At 43.9% G+C, this 25,084-nt stretch overlaps 1 protein-coding gene and 1 long non-coding RNA gene across 7 annotated transcripts in view; one reads left to right on the top strand and one right to left on the bottom strand.

Moving 5' to 3' along the window:
- The window catches only part of dgkb (diacylglycerol kinase, beta), a 679,678-nt gene that overhangs the window by 289,193 nt on the left and 365,401 nt on the right, over positions 1-25,084 (top strand). For all 6 annotated transcript variants that reach the window (XM_078228107.1, XM_078228097.1, XM_078228136.1 and 3 more), the window contains 3 exons: positions 4,433-4,518; positions 7,462-7,551; positions 8,450-8,610. In XM_078228107.1, coding sequence (XP_078084233.1) covers positions 4,433-4,518; positions 7,462-7,551; positions 8,450-8,610 — 337 coding nt within the window. The remainder of the gene's footprint in view (positions 1-4,432; positions 4,519-7,461; positions 7,552-8,449; positions 8,611-25,084) is intronic.
- On the bottom strand, positions 3,724-18,501 carry LOC144503580 (uncharacterized). The gene is made up of 3 exons (XR_013499516.1): positions 18,415-18,501; positions 16,360-16,396; positions 3,724-4,584 (listed from the first exon to the last, which is right to left on the bottom strand). It is a non-coding gene; the product is annotated as an uncharacterized LOC144503580 (long non-coding RNA).

Raw genomic sequence — 25,084 nt, 5'->3', positions numbered from 1 at the left:
TGGAAGTGAGCACAGTTCTGACTAGCAATTTGTTCTGACTAGTGATTCATCACTCAAGATTTGATATATGGATGCTGATTGCTGTGTAGAAGATGAAGGAATAGCATGAGTAACCATTTAAGTTTTAAATCCAGTGGGAGAATTGCCATTAAAGTGCAGTATCACAAATCATAACTTGAGAGTGTGATTTTTGAGCTTGAGTAATTTTCTTGCTGACCCACCAATCATCAGAACAGTCAGACTCCCTGCGCGGGATTTTACCATTGCTTTATGCCCATTTTGTGGCAGGAAAATGCTGTAAAGTCAGGCGTAAAGTGGCTAGCGCAAATGACGCCTGTTTCCGTGACTGGCGGGATTTACGGCAGCTGGATTTCTGGTGCGGTCAGGCTCTCGCTGGAAATGGGCGAGAGACTGGTTAATTTTAAATTTATTGTAATGCTCATTTTAATGTGTTCAGCGATCCCGGTGCTCAATCATCCGGGCTCGCTTGCCTCTCTGGTTCTCTTCGGTGAGGAAAACACCTGCTCCCTATGAATGGGGAACAGTCGTGTTGGCCTTGCCGGTGGAACCGGAAGCCATTGAGGCCCCCTGGGGAGGCAGAGGGCAAGGCGGGGATGCCCCTTGGGCAGTGCCAAACTGGCAGTGCCACACTGGCACCTGAGCAATGCCCGGGGGTGGGGCCAATGAGGGTGGGGCCAGGGATGGGGGCAGTGTCAGGAGCCGGGACCAGTGGGGGAGGGGTGGGCACGATTGGTGGGGTGGGGGGTCCGCGATCGGTCTGGGCGGTGGGGGCAGGGGCTGCACTTCGGGCTGCCGGCCCCCGCGATTGCCTGGGGGGGAGGAGCTGCTTGAGGCTGCCTGCAATAGCAAGGGCCTGACAGTCCTTTCTCTTTGTCTGTCAGACCCGTGCTACTGTTAATGCATGTGTGCAGTATCAGAGGTCTGCATACGCATTTTGCGATAGAGTGCATAAGGTTGGGCCTGAAAACTCACCTAAAAAAACAGATCTGGAACGCTCCCCGTTTCACGCCCGCTCGACACTGAGGAAAAGTCTCATAAAATTCCACCCCCAATGTTTGTTGTTCATTACTTGTATTGGCCGAATCTATGGATTAGGGTTTATAATTTCTAAAGACATTTTCTAAATAAAGACTGACAAAAGACTTGAAGTTACCCTAAAGCGACAGGAAGTGTCCATAACACTAATAAGAAATGCTCTTTTCAAAGCTTTGGGCTAAATATCGATGACTGGTGACCCTGCCTGTGTTGCCATTACGTTGCTACCTTCCCACCTGAAGCATTAAGCTGAAGGGCAGAATTATTTGATTTTTGTTTTTCAAAGCACCAGCTCAGATGGGAAAAGCGATGTGTAACCCATCAGTTTAACTGATGTGTAACCCGTCCACTTTACTGATTACTTTTCCGACCATATTACCTGACACCTTGAAAAGAAGTGAAAGGGAAGGTGCCACAACATCGTGCTGACAACCTGCAACTTGGGCTTTTTAAAGATCAGGGCACCCTTTTTAAAGGGCGCCCAACCCCTTATGCCATGGAACCTCATTTCTCCCCCTTCCCACCATGGAGGCCCCCTCCCCATGAAAGTCCGCCAACTCGTGGAACCCCCCCGGCCCCTTACCACAGAGTCCCTGGCAGCCCTCCCATGGAACGTCCCGATACTGCCCCTTGGCACTGTAGTGTGGGGCGTGCCAGGATTCTGCCCAGGCATGACCCTCACCCCCGTAGGGGTTGAACTCACCTGTGTGTCTCTGGTGGGTTCTGCTCACCAGGTGCACATCATGGGGGACCTGTCATGATTCACAGTGGTGTGCCCTGATGCCAACACGAATGGACAATCCAATGTGGGAGGCAATTGAATATGCATATTCAAGTTGATGTAAATTGGGATTCCAAATGTTAATGTCGGAATCTCTGTTAGGTCGTTAGCGGGGTGCGGGGACAATTGAGTGGAGAATTTCCGCTGGCATAAAAACTGTTTTGAGTCTCCTGCTTGATTCTCCACCCGCTCTGCCGTTCCCACCCCCCAAAAACAGGGGCAGAAACTCCCTCCCCCATGATCTTGTAATGAGCTTACCTTATTGATCTTGTATTTTTGAAGAGAACATTTCCAAAAATGAACTGATAGAACTTTCTCTCTCCAGTAAGATCAAAATTAGTCAATTTGAATTGATTTTGTTGATTTAGTGTAACATTACGTTAGTACATGTTTTGATGTATCACCAGACATAAAACCACATTTGAATCTCAAATCTTCTCTGCTACAATCACCCAAAATGCTGTGAAGTATTTAACAAAGACTTTACCAAGCATTTTCCCATGTGGAAAGTGCTCTTTTAAAGACATTTGGTTTTTAAAAAACTGCAGGATAATTTTAAAATGCATTGTATCATTTCTGCCAACTGATTATTTCTATGACAAAATTTTAATTATTTTGATTATATACCAATGAGAATAAAAAGGGAAAGTTATCAGTAATGGAAATGGTTGGTGACAAACCCAAAGAGCTTGAGACTAAAGGCTGGGTTGTCATGTAGTCTGGGAGGCTCTGGCGATGTTGAAAATGGTGGTCGGGACATGATTGCAAGGTTTCTGATGGATTTCCAGGGATTCCGATTTTCAACAAGACCTTTTAAGGGAGCGGGCTGATTTCAAACTGTGAACCCACAACCTGCATTCTAGACTTGGCCAGCTCTGTGGCAGCCAAGCCCTCCACAATTTTCATGGAATCAAGCCAGCTTTTCAAAGAGTCATAGATCATGGCACCTCAGAGTTGGCATTAACAATAGACTGTGTGAGGGAAACTTTGAAAAAGTCAGTTCAAACGGTCCCCTTCATGCCTCCATGACAACCATGGCACCTCTATACCCATTTTCCCATTGCATAATCTATAGATTCAATGAAGCATATAGTGAAAATAGACTGCTTTCTTTTTAAAAAGATTTAAACAAAAAGTCATCATTGATAACTTTTCACTTTCCTAAGATCACTCCTTTTTTTCCTAATACAAGTGTTAATCATCCATAATCTTCAAAGTATCAATTGCTGAAACTGCAAATACTTGAAATCTCTTTACCGCATATAAACATTGTGCAATTGACAGCATAGAACTGAGCTGTCAATCAAATAATATTTTCCCTGGGGATCTGGAGATGCAATGCTCTAATGAATGTCTGGGCTCTGAGCCAAGAGTACATAATGAGGCGGGGGGGTGGCAAACTCAGTGGGCCCAGGCGATTTCGGGAGGAAGGCATGAGGTAGCGTGGGGAATGTGAGGGCTGAGGGCCTTTCTGTTTCTATTATAACTGAGACTAAGTCCAACAATACTTTGGTGGGCCTTTTAAACGGTCTGCCTCTGCAATCGACTGAGTGGCTGCCTCTGACCTTCTACCCAGGTTGATTGGCCCAACTGCAGCCCACACCCGGCCCCCTCTACCTGTCTAAAAATCCCATTCTTCCTGGCACTTTCTCCCGACTCCTGACTCCTGCTCTCTGTCTTGAGGATGAAAATCCCGCCCTGAGTAGCAGGATTGTTAATTGGTTTTAAGTCACAATTCCAATTGGGTAAATTCTGTTGGAAAATGGAAACAGACCATAAATGATAAATTTCTCAATGCATTGCGAGTGAAAAAGTTTCCATGTGTACAGACACATAAATGCTAAAAGGGGTGAGGAGATTAAATAAATCCATGACGAAGACAAATTGGATTGAAAGTTTATGTTGAGAAGGACTGTATGCAAAAGCAAAGACAGAAACAATTAGACTGTAACTGAAGCATGGTGTGCAGTTTTGTGCTTCTCACTGCAGGAGGAATGTTATAACCCTGGAGATATTTGCTAAAATGAGGAAACTGAGTTACAAGATTGAGGCTAATTCTGTGAAATGAAGATGATTGAGGGGGATTTGATAGTGGTCTTCAAAACACAAGAAGGAATAATTGAGGTGTATAGTTGTGTAAATTGAAGGTGCAAGATTATAATCTTACTCAGTGTTCGTTAATATCAAAGAAGAGATGGAGAAAAACTACTACATGTAAAGATTTATTGAAATATGAAGTGTTCTGCTACAGGTGATGATTGATGGTAAATTGATTCCCAGCATGAAGAATATACTCACTAATTAACTAATGAGGAAAGATTGAAAAGAGTGTGGGGAAAAGGCAGGAAAATGGGAATAGTTTGGGGAAATAGCAGGAAAGCAGAACTATGTAAAATCAGCCTCACGGGATTTAAATTCATCAGAGGCAAGAAGTATTGAATGGTGTTCCACCTGAATGACAATGTCTCCATTTATACAGTGATATATTTATCGTTGTGTGGGCGAAAAAGTATAGAAAATTGTAAACCTGTGATTTGAAAGGGACCAATTCTTTTGAAAATAGCTTCTCACAAACTAAATCACTTTTTCTTTCAGGTTAAATTTTTTCCGAGACGTTCCAGACTTTAGAATTCTGGCTTGCGGTGGAGATGGAACAGTCGGATGGATCCTAGATTGCATAGGTAAGGTTTTTAGCAACCTAATGGTCCTCACACAGACACCCAATACAATGGATGAGTGTTGGAAATCTGAAATAAAACAGAAAAAAACCCAAGTTAATGACAAGTCAGTCAGTAGTTCTATAGCTCTTGGGGCAAAAGGGATCAAGTGATATAGGAGGAAGGGGGATCAGGATATTGAATTCGATGGTCAAAATGAATGGTGGAGCAGGCTCGAAGGGCCGAATGGCCTATTCCTGCTTCTAGTTTCTCATCAAAAGAGAAAAATGCCAAATTATTGGATCAAGGCTTTCTCATGATTTTTCTTTTTCTTCAATGGCCTAACTGTTGTGCTTTTCCTGTCTTATTTCAGGAAAATGGATTGTCTGGGATGCAGAAAATTGCAAATGGGGAGATGTGTTCATAGACCATAACACATTCTGAAGGAGTTCTAGTGATTTCAATAAAGGGATTAAGCAGCTTATTCAATTGGGCAAACAGGAAGATTTTTACAGCCTTGTCTTCATGGCCAGCATTTTTTAAATTGATGTTTTAATGTATATAGTTTCTAATTCCAAGCTCCCCCCATCATCTTATACAAGCTTTACTTTGGAGTTGCTATCTCTCATTATTGACACATTTGCAGCTTTTCATTCTCTGTGTGGTTTTTTTTGCCCTTTATTTAAGCATATGAGTTTCTAAGAAACTGGGAAATGAATTACGTTGTTCAATGCAGTTGAAGAACGTTCAGCCAAAAGCAAGTGCATTCTTATTGAGCTTTCGTACAGCTACGCTACAGATATTGAACAAAACTGTTCCAGGTTGTCTTGGTGATGATGCAAGTAAAACATCAAAACAAACAAATAAGACACCACTAAAACAGTCGTAATCCACTCAGCCACAAGTAAGGCAGCCAAGCTCCATTCAGAACCCCAACACTGAAAGAGCCAGATGCTCCACAACAGAAAAGGCTTATGAATGTAACTGTGTTTTAGGGAATTCATGCATAAACAATTCTACCTTTTGTAGGATTAATGTATTCTTCTAACGAAAAGGAAATAAAGTGCAAGCACAACCAATAATGGTTGTGGAGCTCCCCCCATGGCCCTGTCAGTCTATCACAGAGAGTAATTGAGCCGTGTAGACTAAAAGGAGACCCAGGTTTGATCCACAGTCTGTGCCAAGCCGACAGACCTCAGCTGAAGTAGCAGCAAGAACATTACAATTGGCCTCAGTGCTCCTGTGCGAAGGAGAGCAAAATAAGCCCGACAGCAATCCAGCCAAGATCGCTATCCAGCAACCCCAGCTGGAGAAGCCGGTTTGTAGGAATTGGGTAGCAACAGCATGACGTTTAACTATTCCCTTGCAGTTGAATAGCTTGCCAACGTTCATATGTCAGGCTCACACAGATCAACCACTTGGCTGAGGCAAGGAAGGTGAAATGGCACCCATAGACTAACATACCCCCAGTGTCAAATGAAAAAAAGGGAGACACATGCTTATTTTTTTGTGGCCTTAGCAGTTTGCAGAGCTTGGCCACGCCCAGCATGAGACCACTTACCTGCTAGCTGGGCTTTGCCCTACAATTGGGAAGCAGCTGGAGCTAAACAGCCATTAGTTTCTAACCCAAAGATAGGGGGAAGGGAGCAAGAGGAATGAGCTAAATAGCTTTGCGATTTTTACACTGGGGTACTTCCAGTTTCATGGAGGATGTGGGTGCAAGCCCTTCCACTTTTCCAACCCAATGCTCCATGGGTGATGCAATGTTCTAACTATGTTAGGAGTTATGGATTTTAACAAAAAAATAATGTGGCTTGCACACGTAGATTTAAACTAACATACAACAGATTTATTGAAAGAGCTGTTCACTGCTCAGACAACGGATTAAAAGTAAAACAGCAGTCTGTGACAACACCCTCATGACATCACCACCAAATCATGTGATTAGCTCTTAAAGCAATCTGCAAACATTTTAAATATGTAACAGGTGACAGCAGAGGAAAATTAGGTGGGAGGCCAAGAATGACCCAACCTATCTTATTTGCATTCCTACACTAGGAGTGCTCCAGGCACAGGCACAGTTTTTTCACTTTGACATTTTGGGGCAGAGATCTGACACAACAGAGTTACACTAGTTTCCCTATTGCTGCATCTGAGCATGAAAGAGAAATCTCTGACCCGTAAACATGACTTGATTAAATCAACTTCCCTCCCCTTAAATTTCATGTGCACTTTGATTTTTAGAATTAGTATCCCCTTAAACCACCCTACACCAACTGTTTTGTGTAAGTACTTGTACTGATGCAAATTACTATAAGATTAGATCAATTATCAGAAGTTAATTGAGGGCACGGCTTCTAACTCATCACTCATATCCGATTCTATCTGCTGCAGCACTGTAGTAATGAAAAGGAGCAGAAAATAGTCTGCATCAATTCATCATTCATGTTTTGATAACTCTGTTGTTTCATTTGGACACAGCTGGGGTTTATCCTTAGCAAGGTAAGCATGTTATTTCCTAGTGCAGGATTTGCCACTGAAAAATTATTCAATTTGTACTTGGTTATTGGATCACGTGACCTCCTTTTGCTTTAATTGGACCATATCCACCATTTTAAACATTAACACACGACTGAGATTGCAAAACAACTTGTAGGGCTGGACTGTAACTCCTTTCCATTGGGAATAATTACACACTATTGCAAACAATAAACTTCCTGGCATCAAATACAGACCACACATTATTTTTCAATACCCCTTCCAAATAGCAAAGTAATTCACAGGATAACAGCAGGTATTCAGGTATCAGAGGAATTGCACTTTATTTCCCGAGTTAAATCTTTAAACATGTTTTTGGAGGATTCATTTTACTGGGTTCCATTTTTACGGAATGTTAAAAGTTGTGACATGGGACAGTGGAGTTCAGTTAATGAATCTGCATTGCAAAATTGTTTGCTTATTTCACAGACAAAGCAAATTTGCCTCACCATCCCCCTGTGGCAGTCCTTCCACTTGGAACTGGCAATGACTTGGCAAGGTGTCTTAGATCAGGAGGAGGTAAGGAAATAAACCCTCAGTTGTAATATTTTTGACTCTTGGTATGTATCTTGGGGTAGAGCCTCCACTAGGTTACTTCCTCTTAACCTATATCTTCAGCATTTTAAAACCATCTTTTCAATCACCTGCTCTGCTGAAAAACAGTTGTATTGAGATAATAGTAATTGGATACACCCGGCATTAAACTGTATTTGTGGGAAGCATAGGCTGGTTAATTACGGACCGATTTTCTATCTATGAATTTCCATGCTCCTTTCACTGCTTGCTGGATGCACTTGACTGCAGGTATTTGATCTGTGATATAGAGAACACTGTACCAGCACTGATCTCAGTGACTGTGACTGAATGGTTTAATGATTTCTAAAGCTATTTTGCAACACAACCTAATCTGTGATTATTTTGTTGACCAAAATATTGACTGCATAGCAGAATGTAGGATAGAACCAGGTATACTTAGATCTGAAAATGGTCTGTGTGGTGTCTCCAAATGTTAATTTTCAAACACTGTGGGGGAGGTCTTTCTATCACCACCACCTCACCACCCCACCCCCCCTCCTGTTTTTGGAAAGCTGGAGGGGGCGGAGAATCCAATGGGAGTCCCAAAATGCATTAAAGCCAATGTAGTTTCCCGTTTAGACAGTCCTCACCCCCAGCTAATGACATAATGGGTTTCCCACCATAAACGGTCGGGAACTCCATTACCATATATCTTCATTTGGGGTGCTTCAGGGTGGGAGTTTCCCTGTGGGAGAGGACGGAGGGGTTTCCTGCCTGAGTTGACACATTGTTAAAAGAAGAGAACATTCTACCAGTTATGTGCCTTTTAATTGTATATATTGGTGCCATTCACTTGTCGCCATCAATCTTTTTGACCAATTATTTTTTGTTCCCCTGTAAGGTTACGAAGGGGAAAGCCTGATGAAGATCATTAAAGACATTGAAAACTGCTCAGTGGTCATGCTGGATAGATGGAAAGTTGAGGTGATTCCAAATGACAAAGAGGAAAAGGGGGACCCCGTGCCTTACACGATTATCAACAACTATTTCTCCATAGGAGTGGTAAGTCTATTTGAAATGGCACTACCTGAGTGGACAATTTTAAAATGGAATTGCAGCTACTACAATTTGCGTTACTTATCTGTAATCTTTGGGCATTTCAGTATAGCTGAAGGGCACTTCTGAAGAGAGACTAGAGCCATTCTTTATTTCCAAAGGTATATTGACCTCACCAGAATTGAATAAAAATATGTTTTCACATTCATTATAGTATTAATGTTGATCATGCTGCAATGAAATATCAATGCTTTGATTGTTTCAGATGTTTTGCACATGAGGTATCCAATTTCAGGGCCTAGGGCAGAAACTGAGATAGTCCAGTCTCATCTGTGGTGGAACCCGTTGCGAGTGAGAGCAGCAAATTTGGCGTTCCAGCTAAAACCCCATTAACTTTCAGCAGCACAGGAAAACCCCAGCCGTGAATGAAGACAGAAGACTTTGGCCGATGCTGGATTCCAGAAAGTGAAAATGATCCACTTAGTTCTGTCTATTACTCGCTGCTATGCTGTTTGGCATGCAGGTAGTCCTGTGTTTTAGCTTTACCAGGTTGACACCTCATTTTTGGCTATGCCTGGTGATGCTCCTGGCATGCCCCCCTGCACTCTTCTTTGAACCGGGGTTGATCCCCTGGTTTGGTGGTAATGGTAGATTGGGGGAATGTGCTGGGTCATATGGTTAAAGCTTGTGGTTGAGTACAGTTCCATTGCAGCCGATGGCCCACAGTGCCTCATGGATGCCCAGTCTTGAGTTGCTAGTTCTATTTGAAGTCCATCCCTAATGTCCTTTCAGGAAGGAAATCAGCTGCCCTTACCTGGTCTGGTCTACATGTGACTCCAGAACCACAGCAAAGTAGTTGACTCTCAACTGCCCTTGGGCAACTAGGGATGGGCAATAACTGCTGGCCAGCCAGCGACACCCATGTCCCATGAATTAATATGTATTAACATGGTGGCAGTGCCACAAAACACAGTGGAGTGTATCCTCAGTGTGAAGACAGGACTTCATCTCCACAAGGACTGTGTGGTGGTCACTCCTATCAATACTCTCATGGACAAATGCATCTGCAGCAGCCAGTTTGATGAGGATGATCTCAAGTATCTTTTTCCCTCTTGTTGGTTCCTTTGCCACCTGCCGCAGTCCCAGTCTAGCAGTTATATCCTTTAGGAACCGGCCAGATCGGTCAGGGTAATACCGAGCCACGCTTGGTGGTAGACCGTGAAGTTCTTCACCCAGATAACATTTGGTGCCCTTGCCAACCTCAGTGCTTCCTCCAAGTGTTGCTCAAGTAGAGGAGTACCGCTTCATCAACTGCAGGGCAGACGGTAAGTGGTGATCAGCAGGAGATTTCTTTTGCCCCTGTTTGACCTGATGCCATGTGACTTCATGCGGCTCCAGAGTCAATGTTGAGGACTTCCAGGGCAACTCCCTCCCAACTGTATATCACTGTGCTCCAATTCTGCTGGGTCTGTCTTGTCGGTTACAGGACATGCACTGGAATGGAGATGGTGGTGTCTGCAACATTATCTGGTGAGGCTTGATTCTGTGAATAGGATAATTGTCAGGCTGTTGCTTGACTAGTCTGTGAGACACTTCTCCCAATTTTGGCACAAGCGTCCAGATGTTAGTGATGAGGGCTTTGCTTGGCATATAGGACTGGGTTTGCTGCTGTTGTTTCCGGTGCTAGTGTTGTTTTGTTATGAAGGAGGTCACATAATGCATACATGCATATAGTGAAAGCTCTGCTGCCACATTAAAAATATCCTAAAGCAGACATTTCTGATGCTCAACCAATGGTTCTGCAGCTTGGATCACTCTGGAGGGACCATGCAGTACTTGCCAGAGTGCGTGTCACAGTTAGTCATTGATTGCTGTACCCTGTACAACCTCCCCATTGTGAGGCCGCAGCTATTTCCACCAGGTGCACAGGTGAATAGCTGAGGATCGGGAAAAAGGGAAGAGACAACCAACACATCCCCTTTCTGTCAGGCTGTCCGTGATTGCAACCATTGTTCTACTGAGTGCCTCCTGAAACCCTCATTTTGGAGCAATCCCATGCTTGACCTTCCTGCTCTCACTGACTATCTCAGTTTTTTTTTGCCACAATGCTTAAATAAATGCCACCACAAAATAACCATTCCAAACCAACTTAGCCACACAAACTATCCAATACAAAAGTCAAAAACCACCCTTCATCATCCCTTTCATGCCTATCTTGCCTAGAGTTCCTAGCGCGACCCCAGTGGGTGCACCTTGGCTGGTAGAAGGCTGCTGATTTTCAGTGGAAGAGACTGCAGATAGCCTTGCGGGGCACCCACAGCCAGCTCTGGTTCTATAAGACTTGGCCGCAGGCTGCACTAGCTTGGCTGGCTGGCTGGCGGACAAAAATAAGAGTGGTTGACGGATGAATGGCATTATCCTGAGAGAGGACAACAGGATAGCGACAACTTGAGTCTACCCTCTAGAGTTTGTGCAGTGTCAGTAACTGAGATGGTGGCAGTGAATGCGAGATCAAGTGACAGTGTTTCTTCATCATCACTGCGCTGCTCCTCTTGCATGATGCTCCTGACCCATTATCAGAGCTTGGATATCTGAAAGGAAAAAGACACGAGTTGGATTATGGTGAGGGAGGGTTGGAAAGGAAGAGGTGCCTGCTTACCCCCATATGTAGCTAAGTGATTATATGATGGTGGGGAAGTGGGACATGTGAAAGTGAATGAGCTATAAGCATACAATCATTGTTGATCATTTCAGCCCTGCCATTTGACAAGCTTCAGTTGTGGCCACCCCAGAGTTGACCAACGCAACCTCCCTCACAGGAGTGAGAGCATGCAGCATTGCTTGCCTCTGCCAGTTCAGTGCTGTTGCCTGCAGAGATAGGGGAGTGATTTGCATTGTGTTGGGTGATGTGCCTATTTATAGTTGAAAAGTTGAAATGAAGTGTAAGCTGGAAGGTACGAGTGTGAAGTACTGTGCAGTGCTAAGTGTGTGAGGATGCGGTTACACTCGGAGTGTGAAATATGAGTTGTGATTGATGGAAGTTGCTGGTAGGTTAATGAATAGAGCAGTCAAATAGGTTATTCTTTCATTTGTATGGATATTACATTTGAAGATGCATTCACTGACTTGACATTATACATTTCTTTGTGCAGCCCATCCCAGTCCTTGGGGCCGGACTATTTGCATTGTCAATGATGGCTGTGAGCTGCCACAGTCTTCTTGCTGTCTGTCTGGAGGCCTACCAGGTCTATTATGGGAAGAGGAGTCCCTGAGCTCTTTCTGTCAATCTCCTGGCAGCAAGGTCTCAAGTGCTGCATCAAAGAACCCTGGTGCATGGTCTCCATTGTTGTGCCATTTCCACTCTCCTTTCTACCCAGGATGATGGTGGCCTAGTGTTAATGTTACTGGACTAGCGATCCAGAGGCTTGAGCTTCAAATCCTATCACGGCAGCCTGTCAAATTTAAATTCAATTGATAAAATCTGGAATTGAAAACTGGTCTCAGTAATGATGACCATGAAGTTATCCTTGATTGTCATAAAAATCCATCTGGTTCATTAATCTCCTTTAGAGAAGGAAATCTGCTGTGCTCACTTGATATGGCTTGCATGTCACTCCAGACCCATAGCAGTGCCATTCATTTCAGACCCATAGCAGTGCCATTCACTCTTAACTGCCCTCTAAAATGGCCTAGAAAGGCGCTCAGCACAAGGGTGATCAGAGGCGGACAACAAATGCTGGCCTTGTTAGTGACACCGCATCCCGTGAAAGAATATATATTTCTAAAAGTTTCTTCTGTAACTTATTTCAATATTTGTTGCAACCACAATACACTTCACCCTGAAGACATGCAAGTTGGTTTTAAGCAGTACAGGCTCACTTTAAGTGTTGCTAGCCTTACTTGAATGTGAGGCTACTGAAGTGTGCAGCCATTCAGCAATGTGTTTCGTGATGCGCTGCATGCTACTGTCATCCAAATCAGCAGGCAGCATAAAGTTTGTGTGCTGTCTGCACCACAGCAAATGGGATGCTGGTTAATTGCGCACACTGATCCCAATGCCCATTATCGGAGCTTACCAATTTTGCCCCTCTGTCTAGAAATAGATGTGAAGAATGGATTCTTGGATGTGTTATAGCCAGCTGCCCAGCTACAATGGCAGAGTAACATTAAGCACAATCTTTAGTGGAGGAAGGGAGAGGGCAAGAAAAATTTGGAGGGAAAATATCCAACAAGGATGGATGAGTGCCTGTGGATTCTATTTTTTTATAAATTTCTACATGTCCTGCAGCATTTTATGCACTTGTATCCTTTTGCTTCTTATGATGTGTTCGTCAATTTCATAAATTGAAAATCAACCAACCACTGATCTCTGTGCACTCAGCCTGATTTAAAATTGGAGCTGCTGGTGCATTATTGTATTAGAATTGAAATGACTTTCCAATGGAGTTCTGATTAAATAACTGATATTCAATCTTAGAATGATCTCACTTTATTTTGTTGCTGATTCCAACATAGGTTTATTGAAGTCTTAAGATAAGTAAAACTGCAAATTACTGTATTTTGAGGTATATTTATTTAGATATGAAGGACCTGTCGCTATGATCTATAATTCACATAACTGGTTCTGATGATTAGAAACATTAAGATTCTGAAGTAAAGTCCTAGTTAGGAAAATCATGGGATCTCTCTTGATCCTCTTTCAGTGTAATCTGGGCCTTCCATGATGTGGAGATGCCGGCATTGGACTGGGGTAGGTACAGTAAAAAGTCTTACAACACCAGGTTAAAGTCCAACAGGTTTATTTGGTAGCACGAGCTTTCGGAGCACTGCTCCTTCATCAGGTGAGTGCAGGATTTGGTTCACAAACAGGGCATATATAGACATAAACTTAGTTACAAGATAATGGTTGGAATGTGAGTCTTAGCAGGTAATCAAGTCTTTACAGGTACAGACAATGCGAGTGGAGAGAGGGTTAAGCACAGGTTAAAGAGGTGTGAATTGTCTCAAGCCAAGACAGTTAGTGAGATTTTGCAAGCCCAGGCAAGTCATGGGGGTTACAGGTAGCGTGACGTGAACCCAAGATCCCGGTTGAGGCCATCCTTGCCTGTTGGACTTTAACCAGGTGTTGTGAGACTTCTTACTGGGCCTTCCATTAAGGGCGTGTGGCAACTGCTGAGTTAATTCATGCTAGAGGACTCTGAGGGCTGGATTTTTATCTCCCAATGAGTTGGGTCACAAAATGTTGAACTTAGTTATTTCTGCTGGAAAAACCATTTTCCTAAGCTTTTCTGACCCCACATCATTTTCTTGTAGCTTTAATGCAGCTCAAGAAGACTTTGACTACCAACGGTACATGTACCCTTTCCATGGTTAGGTCATCATTGTGAGGACCACAGGAAAATTGCATTTCTTCCTGCGCACAGCTTCAGTTGTGGCCACCCCAGAGTTGACCAGCACAATCTCTCACACAGGGGTGAGAGCATGCAGCCTTGCTTGCCCCTGCAAATTAGTGCTGTTACCTGCAGATTTGTGTCACCTTGTCCTGCAAGAGTTAGGGGAGTGATTTGCATTGTGTTGGGTGATGTGCCTATTTATAGTTGAAAAGTTGAAATGAAGTGTAAGCTGGAAGATACGAGTGTGAAGTACTGTGCAGTGCTAAGTGTGTGAGGATGTGGTTACACTCTGAGTGTGAAATCCGGTAGTATGGGTTTTGGAAACCCCCTAAAGAATGCACCTCTTTGGAGAGCTCATGTCCGTGGTGATGGTGGGGGGGGTGGAGGCCAGGCGGGGGGCCCGGTGGGGGGTGGGGTGGAGCCTCCTGAGAAGTCAACAGCAGTCTGAAAGGTAGGTGTAAAATGAATGTTGTGACATCTTAAAATGTCAATATAAGATGCTGCATTGTACTGTAGATGTGTTTTTAATGCAATGATTTGCCATATGGATCCCTCCTGCAAAGGTAAGTTGACCCTTACTTTGAACTCCATTGTGTAAGTGCTGTCATGTATTCGATTTTCCATTGTAGAAAGTGCCATAATATATTCAAAAAACACAAATGTCCTGTCAACCTTTGTTGTCATGTTTTGTGCATTGATTTAAATTGACTGACAGCTCTGGCTGTTTAAACAAAAAACAGTTTTTGAAAGTTGAAAAAATGTTTGTGCCTGCTCCTTTCCACTGATTAGCAAGCACTCTGCTTTGGGAGTAGGACACCATTCTCTTTGTCAGTGTCAGGCAATGACCGCTGTAGCATTATGAATGCATGGCTGCATTTCAAAAGCTACTAATAGTGGCACAGGGCAACACGATGGCACAGTGGTTAGCACTGCTGCCCCACAGCGCCAGGGACCTGGATTCAATTCAATTGGGTTGCTGTATGTGTGGAGTTTGCACGTTCTTCTCGTGGCTGTGTGGCTTTCTTCCGGTTTCCTCCCACAGTCCGAATGACGCGTTGGTTAGGTACATTTGTCATGCTAAATTCTCCCTCAGTGTACCTGAACAGGCGCCGGAGTGTGGCGACTAGGGGATTTTCACAGTAACTTCATTGTAGCGTTAATGTAAGCCTAATTGTGACACATAAATAAACTTTAAATTTAGCTTCAGCTCAGCAGGCGGTCCATTGATTCAAGAACAACTGAAACTTTTAAGAGGCTGTAATATCAGAATATGTCTTTGATGCTGTCTCCCTTTTGATTACATTGTTTTGTGCTAGAGTTGTTTTCTTTTCCATTTCTTCTCCCCCCCCCCCCCCCCCCCCCCCCGGCCAATAGTGTGTTTTCCTGCAGCTTACTCGGTGAGCTATTGGCTGCCTGTGGGATCTTCCAGTCACACCAAGGTCTACAGCATTTTGCATGATTTTCCCACCCCGCTGCTGACGAACCCGCCATGAGGGGTCGATTTCAGTGAAATTGGAAGACCCTGCCAGTGGGAAGAGCCAGAACATCCTACCCTCAGTGTTTTATTATATTGTCAAAAGTTTTCTCCCCAATGCTTTTAATATAAAAATGCGTTTATATCATATGGCTCCTGAGGTTTATACATAGTATATACTGAGTGAGGGCTATGAAGTATACATGGGTACCTGAAGATGATGGGGGTGATCTGAGGGACCATGAGGTAGTATGGGGGTGGGTGAAGGGTGAGGTTTGGGAACTGGACTTTCATGTTGCAGAACTGAAGTGAACCTTCTAACTGCCCCCTGCACCCCCCCCCCCCCCATCCCCCCCACCCCCCCCCCCCCACCCCATCCTCTCCTGCACTCACATTCCTCACAAACTCCATTGCCGCTCACAAAGCTCAAGATGCCACCGGAACGAGGCGACTTCTTGCAAGCTGTGCACAGCATACCTTCTAATTCTATCTTTTACTCTCGTTCTGTGCTTCTAAAACTTCATTCTAACTTTTTTAAACTCACTAACAATGCTCCAGTTCAATCTCTTACAGATTTGGCGATCTTCTCCACAACCTAGTTATGACTGTAACACTACATTCTGCACTGTCTTGTTTCCTTCTCTATGAATGGTATGCTCTGTCTGTATAGCGTGCAAGAAACAATACTTTTCACTGTATACTAATACATGTGACAATAAATCCAATCAAAATTCACTGCGAACCCCATCCCTATGAAAAAAATACACAATTGCCTGACAAGGTCAGTTGTGCATTTTGGAAGGCACAAGAGGGTGGAGTTTGGGTTTTCCTCTGCAGGAAATTCCAGCCCATGGTATTTCAGTATTGAAAAATTGTTGAAAAACTCACCAGTAATCATCTTCCTCAAAAGATAACTAACTAAGTGCTGTGAAAATAAAATAAGTACATAAAACATTTGCACAGACCAGATTTAAAGGTCATCACAGAGATATGGGGAAGGGTGCCACTACTATCAAATCAAATTATCAACATTGTTTAAAGTCAAATCTCATTTTGAATTGCGGGAGTAAATTATGATATGATATTCAACCATGATATGGAAGTGACAATCTTGTATAATCTGATTTCTGTATAATTTCTAAGCACACCATTTCCTTTGTGACCAAGTTTCATGCTATGTGTTAATTAAAGCACAGTAAGAGTTTTAACAACATCAGGTTAAAGTCCAACAGGTTTATTTGGTAACAAATACCATTAGCTTTCGGAGCGCTGCTCCTTCGTCAGATGGAGTGGAAATGTGCTCTCAAACAGGGCACAGAGACACAAAATCAAGTTACAGAATACTGATTAGAATGCGAATCCCTACAGCCAACCAGATCTTAAAGATACAGACAATGTGGGTGGAGCACTTCAGCGGTCACGGGCATTCAGCCTCTGATCTTCAGGTAAGCGTTCTCCAAGGCGGCCTTCACGACACACGACAGCGCAGAGTCGCTGAGCAGAAACTGATAGCCAAGTTCCGCACACATGAGGACGGCCTAAACCGGGATGTTGGATTCATGTCACATTATCAGTAACCCCCACAGCTTGCCTCCTGGACTTGCGGGCTGTCCTGTCTGGAGACAATACACACCTCTTTAACCTGTGCTTAATGTTCCCTCCACCCACATTGTCTGTATCTTTAAGATCTGGATGGTTGTAGGGATTCGCATTCTAATCAGTATTCTGTAACTTGATTTTGTGTCTCTGTGCCCTGTTTGAGAGCACATTTCAACTCCATCTGACAAAGGAGCAGCGCTCCGAAAGCTAACGGTATTTGCTACCAAATAAACCTGTTGGACTTTAACCTGGTGTTGTTAAAACTCTTACTGTGTTCACCCCAGTCCAACGCCGACATCTCCACATCTTAATTAAAGCAACCACTGTAAACGTTTCGGCTGTTTCCAATAACTCTGAGTTTTCAAGCTGGACAACATGGTAACATCAGCATCGTGAATTCAGCTCATCCAATTGAGTTTTCCCTGCATAAATCTTGGTGATTTATAAGTGAGATTAAGCAAACATGGCATCATTGAAGGTTACCTGAGCTGATGGGATTATAAAAAGATAACTTATTTATATCTGTTTTCAGTTTATATTTTTCCAACTTTTGATGAATGTGCAGTCAAGAATATTGGGGGTAGGATTGTGTTCAGGTGAGGTTTCTCATTTTAATGCTGCATTGTGTCAATGTGAGAGCTTGTGTTCAGATGGAATGGGTAATAAAAATTATAAATATACCATATTACACCATATTGTGAGGGTTTATTACGTCACTGCCTCAGTTAGCACAGTTCAAATACCAGCCATAGCGGTTTTGGGCAGCTTGTGTGATAACACCAAGAAGCATTGTATATGTAGGGAGTCCCTAGGTGTGCTGCTTTGTGTTCAAACCTTTCCGCCTCATGACTGAACATGAAAATGCTGTTTATTCAATTCTAGTTTACTTTGGTTATTGACTTGGGTGCAACTTACTCTTCTATTACTTTTGCCTGATTCTACCAGTTACCTTGGTTAGCTCAGTATTATTTAGGTCACAAATAATCATCAGTTAAATCCATATAATTGATCACAGTGCATGAGGTACTGTATTTTAGAACATTATTTTTATTTATGGGGTTTAAATCCTCCTGAGTTGTCCCTTGCATGATTCAAGGATTTGCGGATGACTTTTGGATTCTTGTGATTATATTGTAAAAGAAATGTAATGGATTTGACTCAGTTGGTCCCATTTAAGTCCGACTGCAAAATTCACTTTGATTTCTTATGTTGTAAATCAGGAGTCCAGAATCCAATATACAGTTGAAGAATAATGTTTTCCTTATCTCTATGGCAATTTATAAGAGGCACAAATTAAATTACTTCCAGCATTTTTAACTCATACAAAAATGAATGCAAACTTACAACTGGTTCAGAGAGCTGTTTCGTTTTAATCTCTACTGCAAAGTCATGCTAAACTCCTTCAGCGAGTTTACTGCAGGCCAGGCTTGGTGCTTGCAATGTGCTGAGTTCACCACAGGCTTTGCTGCAAGTTCACTTTCTAATTAGTTTAAGTGTAATTTTAAACCTAATACAAGCTTTGAACTCAAGGTGACAGGGTTTATGATGAACTTGCAATGTGTTATATTATCCACTGTTATGACAAAATGAAAATGTTGGCGATGGGCAAGGCAAATTTGAAATTTGACAAATTGATCAGAAGCCTCCCTTGATGCCATTGAAAGCCAGTGACTGAAGAATTCATCCAAAAAACAGCTCACAGAGGAAGATGCAGATTTCTGGGGTGAGTATGTGCCATATGATTATTATAGAATTACTCGAGCAAAGAGCTGGTGCAGACAATATGAACCAAACGGGTTCTTTCTGTGTGGGTAACCTACAATTTAATGGTTATGAAAGGTTTTGACGGGATTTTTCACTCCATCCCAAGGTGTTTATTGCAGCTATGGAGGCAGCTCACCTTTAGTTGACAGTGGCATCTTCCAGTCCTGATGCTGTCAGTGGATTTTCCAGATATTGGCACCCTCTGCCACTGGGAAAATTGTGGTTAGGTGGGGGGTGTGTATCACCATTGCCGGGGCCGGTCTATCCTGCTGGCAGGAACCGCTGACAAATTTCAGCCTATTGTCTTTAATTGGGGAGACGGTAGCATAAATGTAATGCTCTGGGGACCATGGCAAATAGTGAAATTTGAATTTTTAAAAATCTGGAATTAGAAGTCTAATGATGACCATGAAACCATTGTCAATTGTCGTAAAAACCCATCTGGTTCACTAATGTCCTTTAGAGAAGGAAATCTGCCCTCCTTGCCTGGCCAACATGTGACTCCAGAACCACAGCAATATGGTTGACTCTTAAATGCCCTCAGGGATGGGTAATAAATGCTGGACCAGCCAATGATGCCCACATCCAATGAACAAATTAAGTTGAGAGGACAGCTGTGCTGCTAACACAGTCGAAAGATATGCAGATCTGTATTAATTTGAATGGAATAAAAATTGTGCAGGTTCTAGAAAGGCTGCGTGATCTGCCCTGTCAAAATACCAGGTAGCGATAATAACACAAATCTACTCCTTTCAATCTTCAAATGGCAGCCCTAATACATTTTTTAAACATCTAGTGCGAGAGAAATCTGGAACAAAATGAATAATTTTGGTTCTGGTGGAAATTTCCATTCACGCTATGAGCCAAATACAAAACCTGTTAGGTTAGTACCAGGTCAGCAAAATTTGTTGCCTGCAGCCAACGAATCTTCTCCAGTTTAGAGCTAAACCTATTTGATGTGCTTCTGCCAAAGTTCCGAATACCAATCCCCAATACCACTGCATCTTTTTTTTTCATAGAAACCCTACAGTGCAGAAGGAGGCCATTCGGCCCATCGAGTCTGCACCGACCACAATCCCACCCAGGCCCTACCCCCACATATTTTACCCGCTAATCCCTCTAACCTACACATCCCAGGACTCTAAGGGGCAATTTTTTTAACTTGGCCAATCAACCTAACCCGCACATTTTTGGACTGTGGGAGGAAACCGGAGCACCCGGAGAAAACCCACGCAGACACGAGGAGAATGTGCAAACTCCACACAGACAGTGACCCGAGCCGGGAATCGAACCCGGGATCCTGAAGCTGTGAAGCAGTAGTGCTAACCACTGTGCTACCGTGCCGCCAATCTAACAAGCAACTGGAGCAAGGAACTAACTTCATTCAGTACCATAAGCTACATTTTAGTCAGTGAGAATATGAGACCACCCACTGAAAAAAATACTTTGGAACTCGACTGTACATGTGAAGGATTCATACATGGCAGTGTAGCTAATTTTAGAGTCCAAACTTGTACTCGCCTGCCTGCAGCTATATTTCTGTTTGGTCAGCATTAGCAATGAAAAGAAGCCCCATTCATCACTTCCAGTACTGTGATTTGAATTATGAATAGCATTTGTACTATCTGAACATTAAATTTTATTGAACAACTTTCCGTCATATTTCTCCATCGCCTTACCTCCCTTCTCTCATCCAGCACTGTCAACTCAGTTTCATACCCAAAGTGAAAACGGGGCTTTTAATACGAAGCCTAAATATATGTGGAATTAAATGCACAAAAAGTATAAATGGTAAACTGGCAAGTTTGAAACACAGCTGCCCGCAGATGTGTCTATGCATCTTAAAGAAAGCGTTTGGGAGAGCAGCCTCCAGACACTTATAAACTTGAGTTAACTTCACCTTAAGGGGCAAATGTAATTGGTAATATAGGCCCAGTCTTGCAAGCTGTCAAACATGAAGAGCTATAAATCTGCATTTTAATTACATGAAGCAGTCAAAAAAGGAATGAGGAGATCATGTAGGCTTTTTTTAGTTTGATGGTTTGAATCTGTCAGAGCATGCCTTAGTTTCCTCACTGCAAAGCAAAAGTTGTGCAATATTCATAAATATATAAATATCTAGTGTCACAATTTTAAAGATAAATTCTGTGCTCCGTGTATTTATAACAGCGGATAATAAGAGATCTCTTCCGTTGTTTTGAATGCTACTTTTAATGGAAAACACTATTCATAGTTTGGTTTTTTCAACAATTACCTGAGGACCCAAGCAACCTCTGTGGTGAAATATTTCACAAATACTATTCCTCCCAATGCACTACTTAATTTGGACAATTATAGTTCTGCTCTGTTCATTTATTGATTCCTTCAGGATTGTGTATTTCTAGAAGAGTGAATTATTAACCTATGTTCACACCTGTCCACTGCTCTTTACCAATGCACAGCTTGAAATGAAAATGATGTGTGAAGGAGAGGCATTTAGAACTTAGCATGGGTTACATTTCTTTTGGTGTTAGGATCCTTTGGCCCATCAACTAGTTCCCAATCACAGGATGTGATGTAAACACTGACCCCTTCCATGGGCTACAGAGGATCCAGAGAAGGGTCGAAAGTGTAAAAATGGGGCATACAACCCCAAAGTACTGCATGTTGCTAATTTTACAGCAACAAGATTGTCGTTGTGCTCAGATTTTCCCATCTAAGGGCAGGGAACCTTATTATCTTATTTAATTTGGACCTTACAGTGCAATTGTGAGCTGGATTTAAATTCAATACTTATTGCACAGGTTTTCCAGAGTTCAGGAAACTAACAGTGAAAAGGAGAAGGAAGCTACTCAAGCAAGTAGGGTCAGGTGGAGGCGTTCGGGAGTTAGGGAGTGAGTTACTTGCCCCAGGATTCCTAGCATCTGACTGGCTCTTGTAGCCACAGCACTTACATGGCTAGCCCAGTTCAGTTTATTGTCAGTGTTAGCCTCCAGTTGTTGTTGTTGTTAGCGTATTTTCGCACCCAAAAGGCGAGATCTTGAGCCCATGTTCGCTGTCCACGGGAAAGATGGCGCGGGCTCAAAATGCAGAGAGTTTGGAAAAGCATGATTCTCACCAGCGAGATCACGTTTTCCAATTTTGAGCTAAACTTACTGGTGGGGTGATGTGGAACATGCCGGGGAAGGGCAGGAACCTAATTTGAATGCATCAGCATCTCATTAGTGAGCACTCACATCAGATATTGAGCTCACATTGAATATTCAGCTGGCACCAGTGTGACGTTACATTGGCGCCATTTACAACAGGTCAACATGAATGTGAACCTGGCACCTTCACCTCTGGATATCGGAGGTGAGCACTCAGGCGGCCATTACTTCCTGGGCTGTCCAACACTCAGAGACCAGGGAGAATGCTAGGGATGCACACAAGTGAGGCTTACTGTCACCATCGGGGGTGGGGTGGGGGGGGGGGGGGTGCGGTGGTTGGAGGTTAGTGTATGCTGGGTGTAACTGGGTCACTCACAAGCCTTACCTTCCCTTTATATTGGGTCGCCCCTTGCTCCCAAGGGATGTGAAGGCACCACTTCCTGGTTCCTCCATGCTGGGTTAATGTTCAAACAGTAGCTGAGTGGGTGCCTGCCTTTGTTGGAGATGCAAACTGGGTAGGAGGTGCCCCCACAACAGAGGGGCTGTACTGGGGGCAACTATGAGGTCCTGGAGCGGCCAGGCTGCAAGTACAGTGTGAGGATATCAGTGATGTGGAGTTACCCTGCCTCATAAGGCATAGAGAACAGCTGCTCAGGAAACAAGACCATACACGATGTTCCTCCCTTCAGTTGTCCGAGCTGCAGCGCTGGAGAAGACTGAGCCTGTATCAGTGGACAGTGGAGCACCTCTGCCACATAATGCATGAGCTGACACCACTGTCTCTGAGGGCGAGCAGTGGCTGAAGAGATGACTCCTCAGGGTCAAGGGTACCCACTCAGGAGGTGGCTGATGATGCCAGTGCAGAGGCCACAAACATCAATTTGGGCAAGGCATTGGAGGTGTAGAGAAAGACAAGGTATTGGAGGTGTTGGTAGGCTTAAATGTGGATAAAATCCAGGTCCAGATGAATTGTGCCCTAGGCTGCTGTGGGAGGAAAGGGAGGAGATTGCAGGGGCTCTGACCCAAATTTTTAATTTCTCTCTGGCCACGGGGGAGGTGCTAGATGACTGGAGAACAGCTAATGTGGTTCCGCTATTTAAGAAGGGTTGCAGAGATAAACCAGGGAATCACAGACCAGTGAGTTGCACATCAGTCCTGGGAAACTATTGGAGAAACCTTTGAAGGAGAGCATCTATATCCACTGGAGAGGCAAGGTTTGATCAGGGATAGCCAGGATGGCTTCGCCTAACAAATTTGATTGAATTTTTTGAGGAGGTGACCAGGTGTGTAGACAAGGGTAGTACAGTCGGTGTAGTTTGTATGGATTTCAGCAAAGCCTTTGACAAGGTCCCACATCGGAGACTTTGTAAAGGAGGTAAATGCACATGGGCTACAGGGTAATTTGATAAAGTGGATTCAAAATTGGCTCAGTTATAGGAGACTGACCGTGATGACAGAAGGCTGCTTTAGTGCCTGGAAGCCAGTGTTCAGTGGTGTACACACAGGGATCTGTGTTGGGTCACTTATTATTCGTCCTTTATATAAATGACATAGATGAATATGTGGGGGGTAGGTTTAGTAAGTTTACAGATGACACAAAGATTGGCCAGGTGGTTAACAGTGAGGCTGAGTGTCTTGGGCTGCAAAAAGATGTAAACGGAATGGTCAAATGTGCAGATAAGTGGCAGATGGAATTTAAGACTGAAAAGTGAGAGGTGATGCACTTTGGAAGGAGTAATTTGACAAGGAAGTACTCAGTGAATGAGAAAACATTAGAAAGTTCTGTGAAACAAGATTTGTCCACGTATTGACGTATTTGTCCACAGATCTCCGAAGGCGAAAGGGGATGTGAGTAGGTCAGTGAAAAAGGCATATGGGACATTAGAGTGCCCTACAATACAGGCCCCCAGAGGATCTTCTGCATTATTGTGATCTGCTGTGCTCTCCACAACATAGCAATGCTGAGAGGAGATAACCAAGACTTGGAACTTGGAAATGAAGAAGAAGAGAGAGATTATGAGAATGGAAATTCAGGGACGATTTTACCATTTTGATTCTAAGTGCTGAATCTGGGCACAATTCAGATCCGATTTATAAACTTGTTCTCAGGCTCCCCCATACGCACTCAGCCTGAAAAAATATCAGGAGTCTGAATCGCACTGTGGGTGGGGCTTATCGCGCCTGAAGCGCATGCGCAGTGAAACAAAATTTGAAAAACGCTCCCCTGTCACATCGCTCCTGGGCTGCAAAAAGCAGATAAAGTGGCACAAGAGCGAAGGCCCCCACAGATATCGCCCCACCCCCACAACATAACTGTCCCCCTTATCCACCCACCCCCCGCTACCCAGACCGATCACGACCCCCTTTCCCCCGCCACCGATTGGATCGCCCACAGAGTGGCAGCAGACACCCCCTGCTTCCCCCACCAGAGAATGATCTGGCCCCCCCTCCTCTTTCCCCCCCCCTCCACCAGAGATACATCTGACCCTCCTCCTACCGCCCTCCCCCACACCAGAGAATGATCGAGCTACCCTCCTCCGCACCCCCTCCCCCCACCAGAGAGAGATCTGGCCCTCCTCCACCCTCCCCACCACCACAGAATGATCTGATCCGCCTCCCTGCCACCCCCCGCCCCCCCACCGATCTGAGTTAGAGAGCCACTGGAAGCTCTCAACTTACCACTTCAGAAGCTGGAGTGCCCGAAACAGACCTTTGCCGAACATGTCCGTTTCGTGCCAAATCTGGATGGGCGAACGCGATGGTAAAGGGGGGGAAAGCAGGTAAGTTTGGGCGTCCAGCTCATTAAATCAAGTTAAGTGCATGTAAATTTATTTAAATTGACGTCACGCCCATTTCGGGCACGGTTCCGATCGCGGCCATTTTCAGACCTTGGTAAAGTGGGAATCTGCATGGACGCGGGCGCGGATCGCACTAATCGCCTCACGCCCGAGTTTACCAAGTTTTCGCACCCGAAAGCGGGCGCGACGCAATGGTAAAATTGGACCCTCAGTCTATGTAAAAGGGAATCAAAAAATATTCCACCAGCATGTGTAAATATTAAGTTAAGTTTCTCCTCCCTGTATGTGCACACCATTCTTTTATTTTCCCCATTCCCCCATTCT

Source organism: Mustelus asterias, chromosome 2, assembly GCF_964213995.1.
Source record: "Mustelus asterias chromosome 2, sMusAst1.hap1.1, whole genome shotgun sequence".
Lineage (NCBI taxonomy): Eukaryota > Metazoa > Chordata > Chondrichthyes > Carcharhiniformes > Triakidae > Mustelus > Mustelus asterias.
The sequence above is the reverse complement of the archived record's forward strand: the minus strand, read 5'-3'. Positions and strand labels throughout refer to the sequence as shown.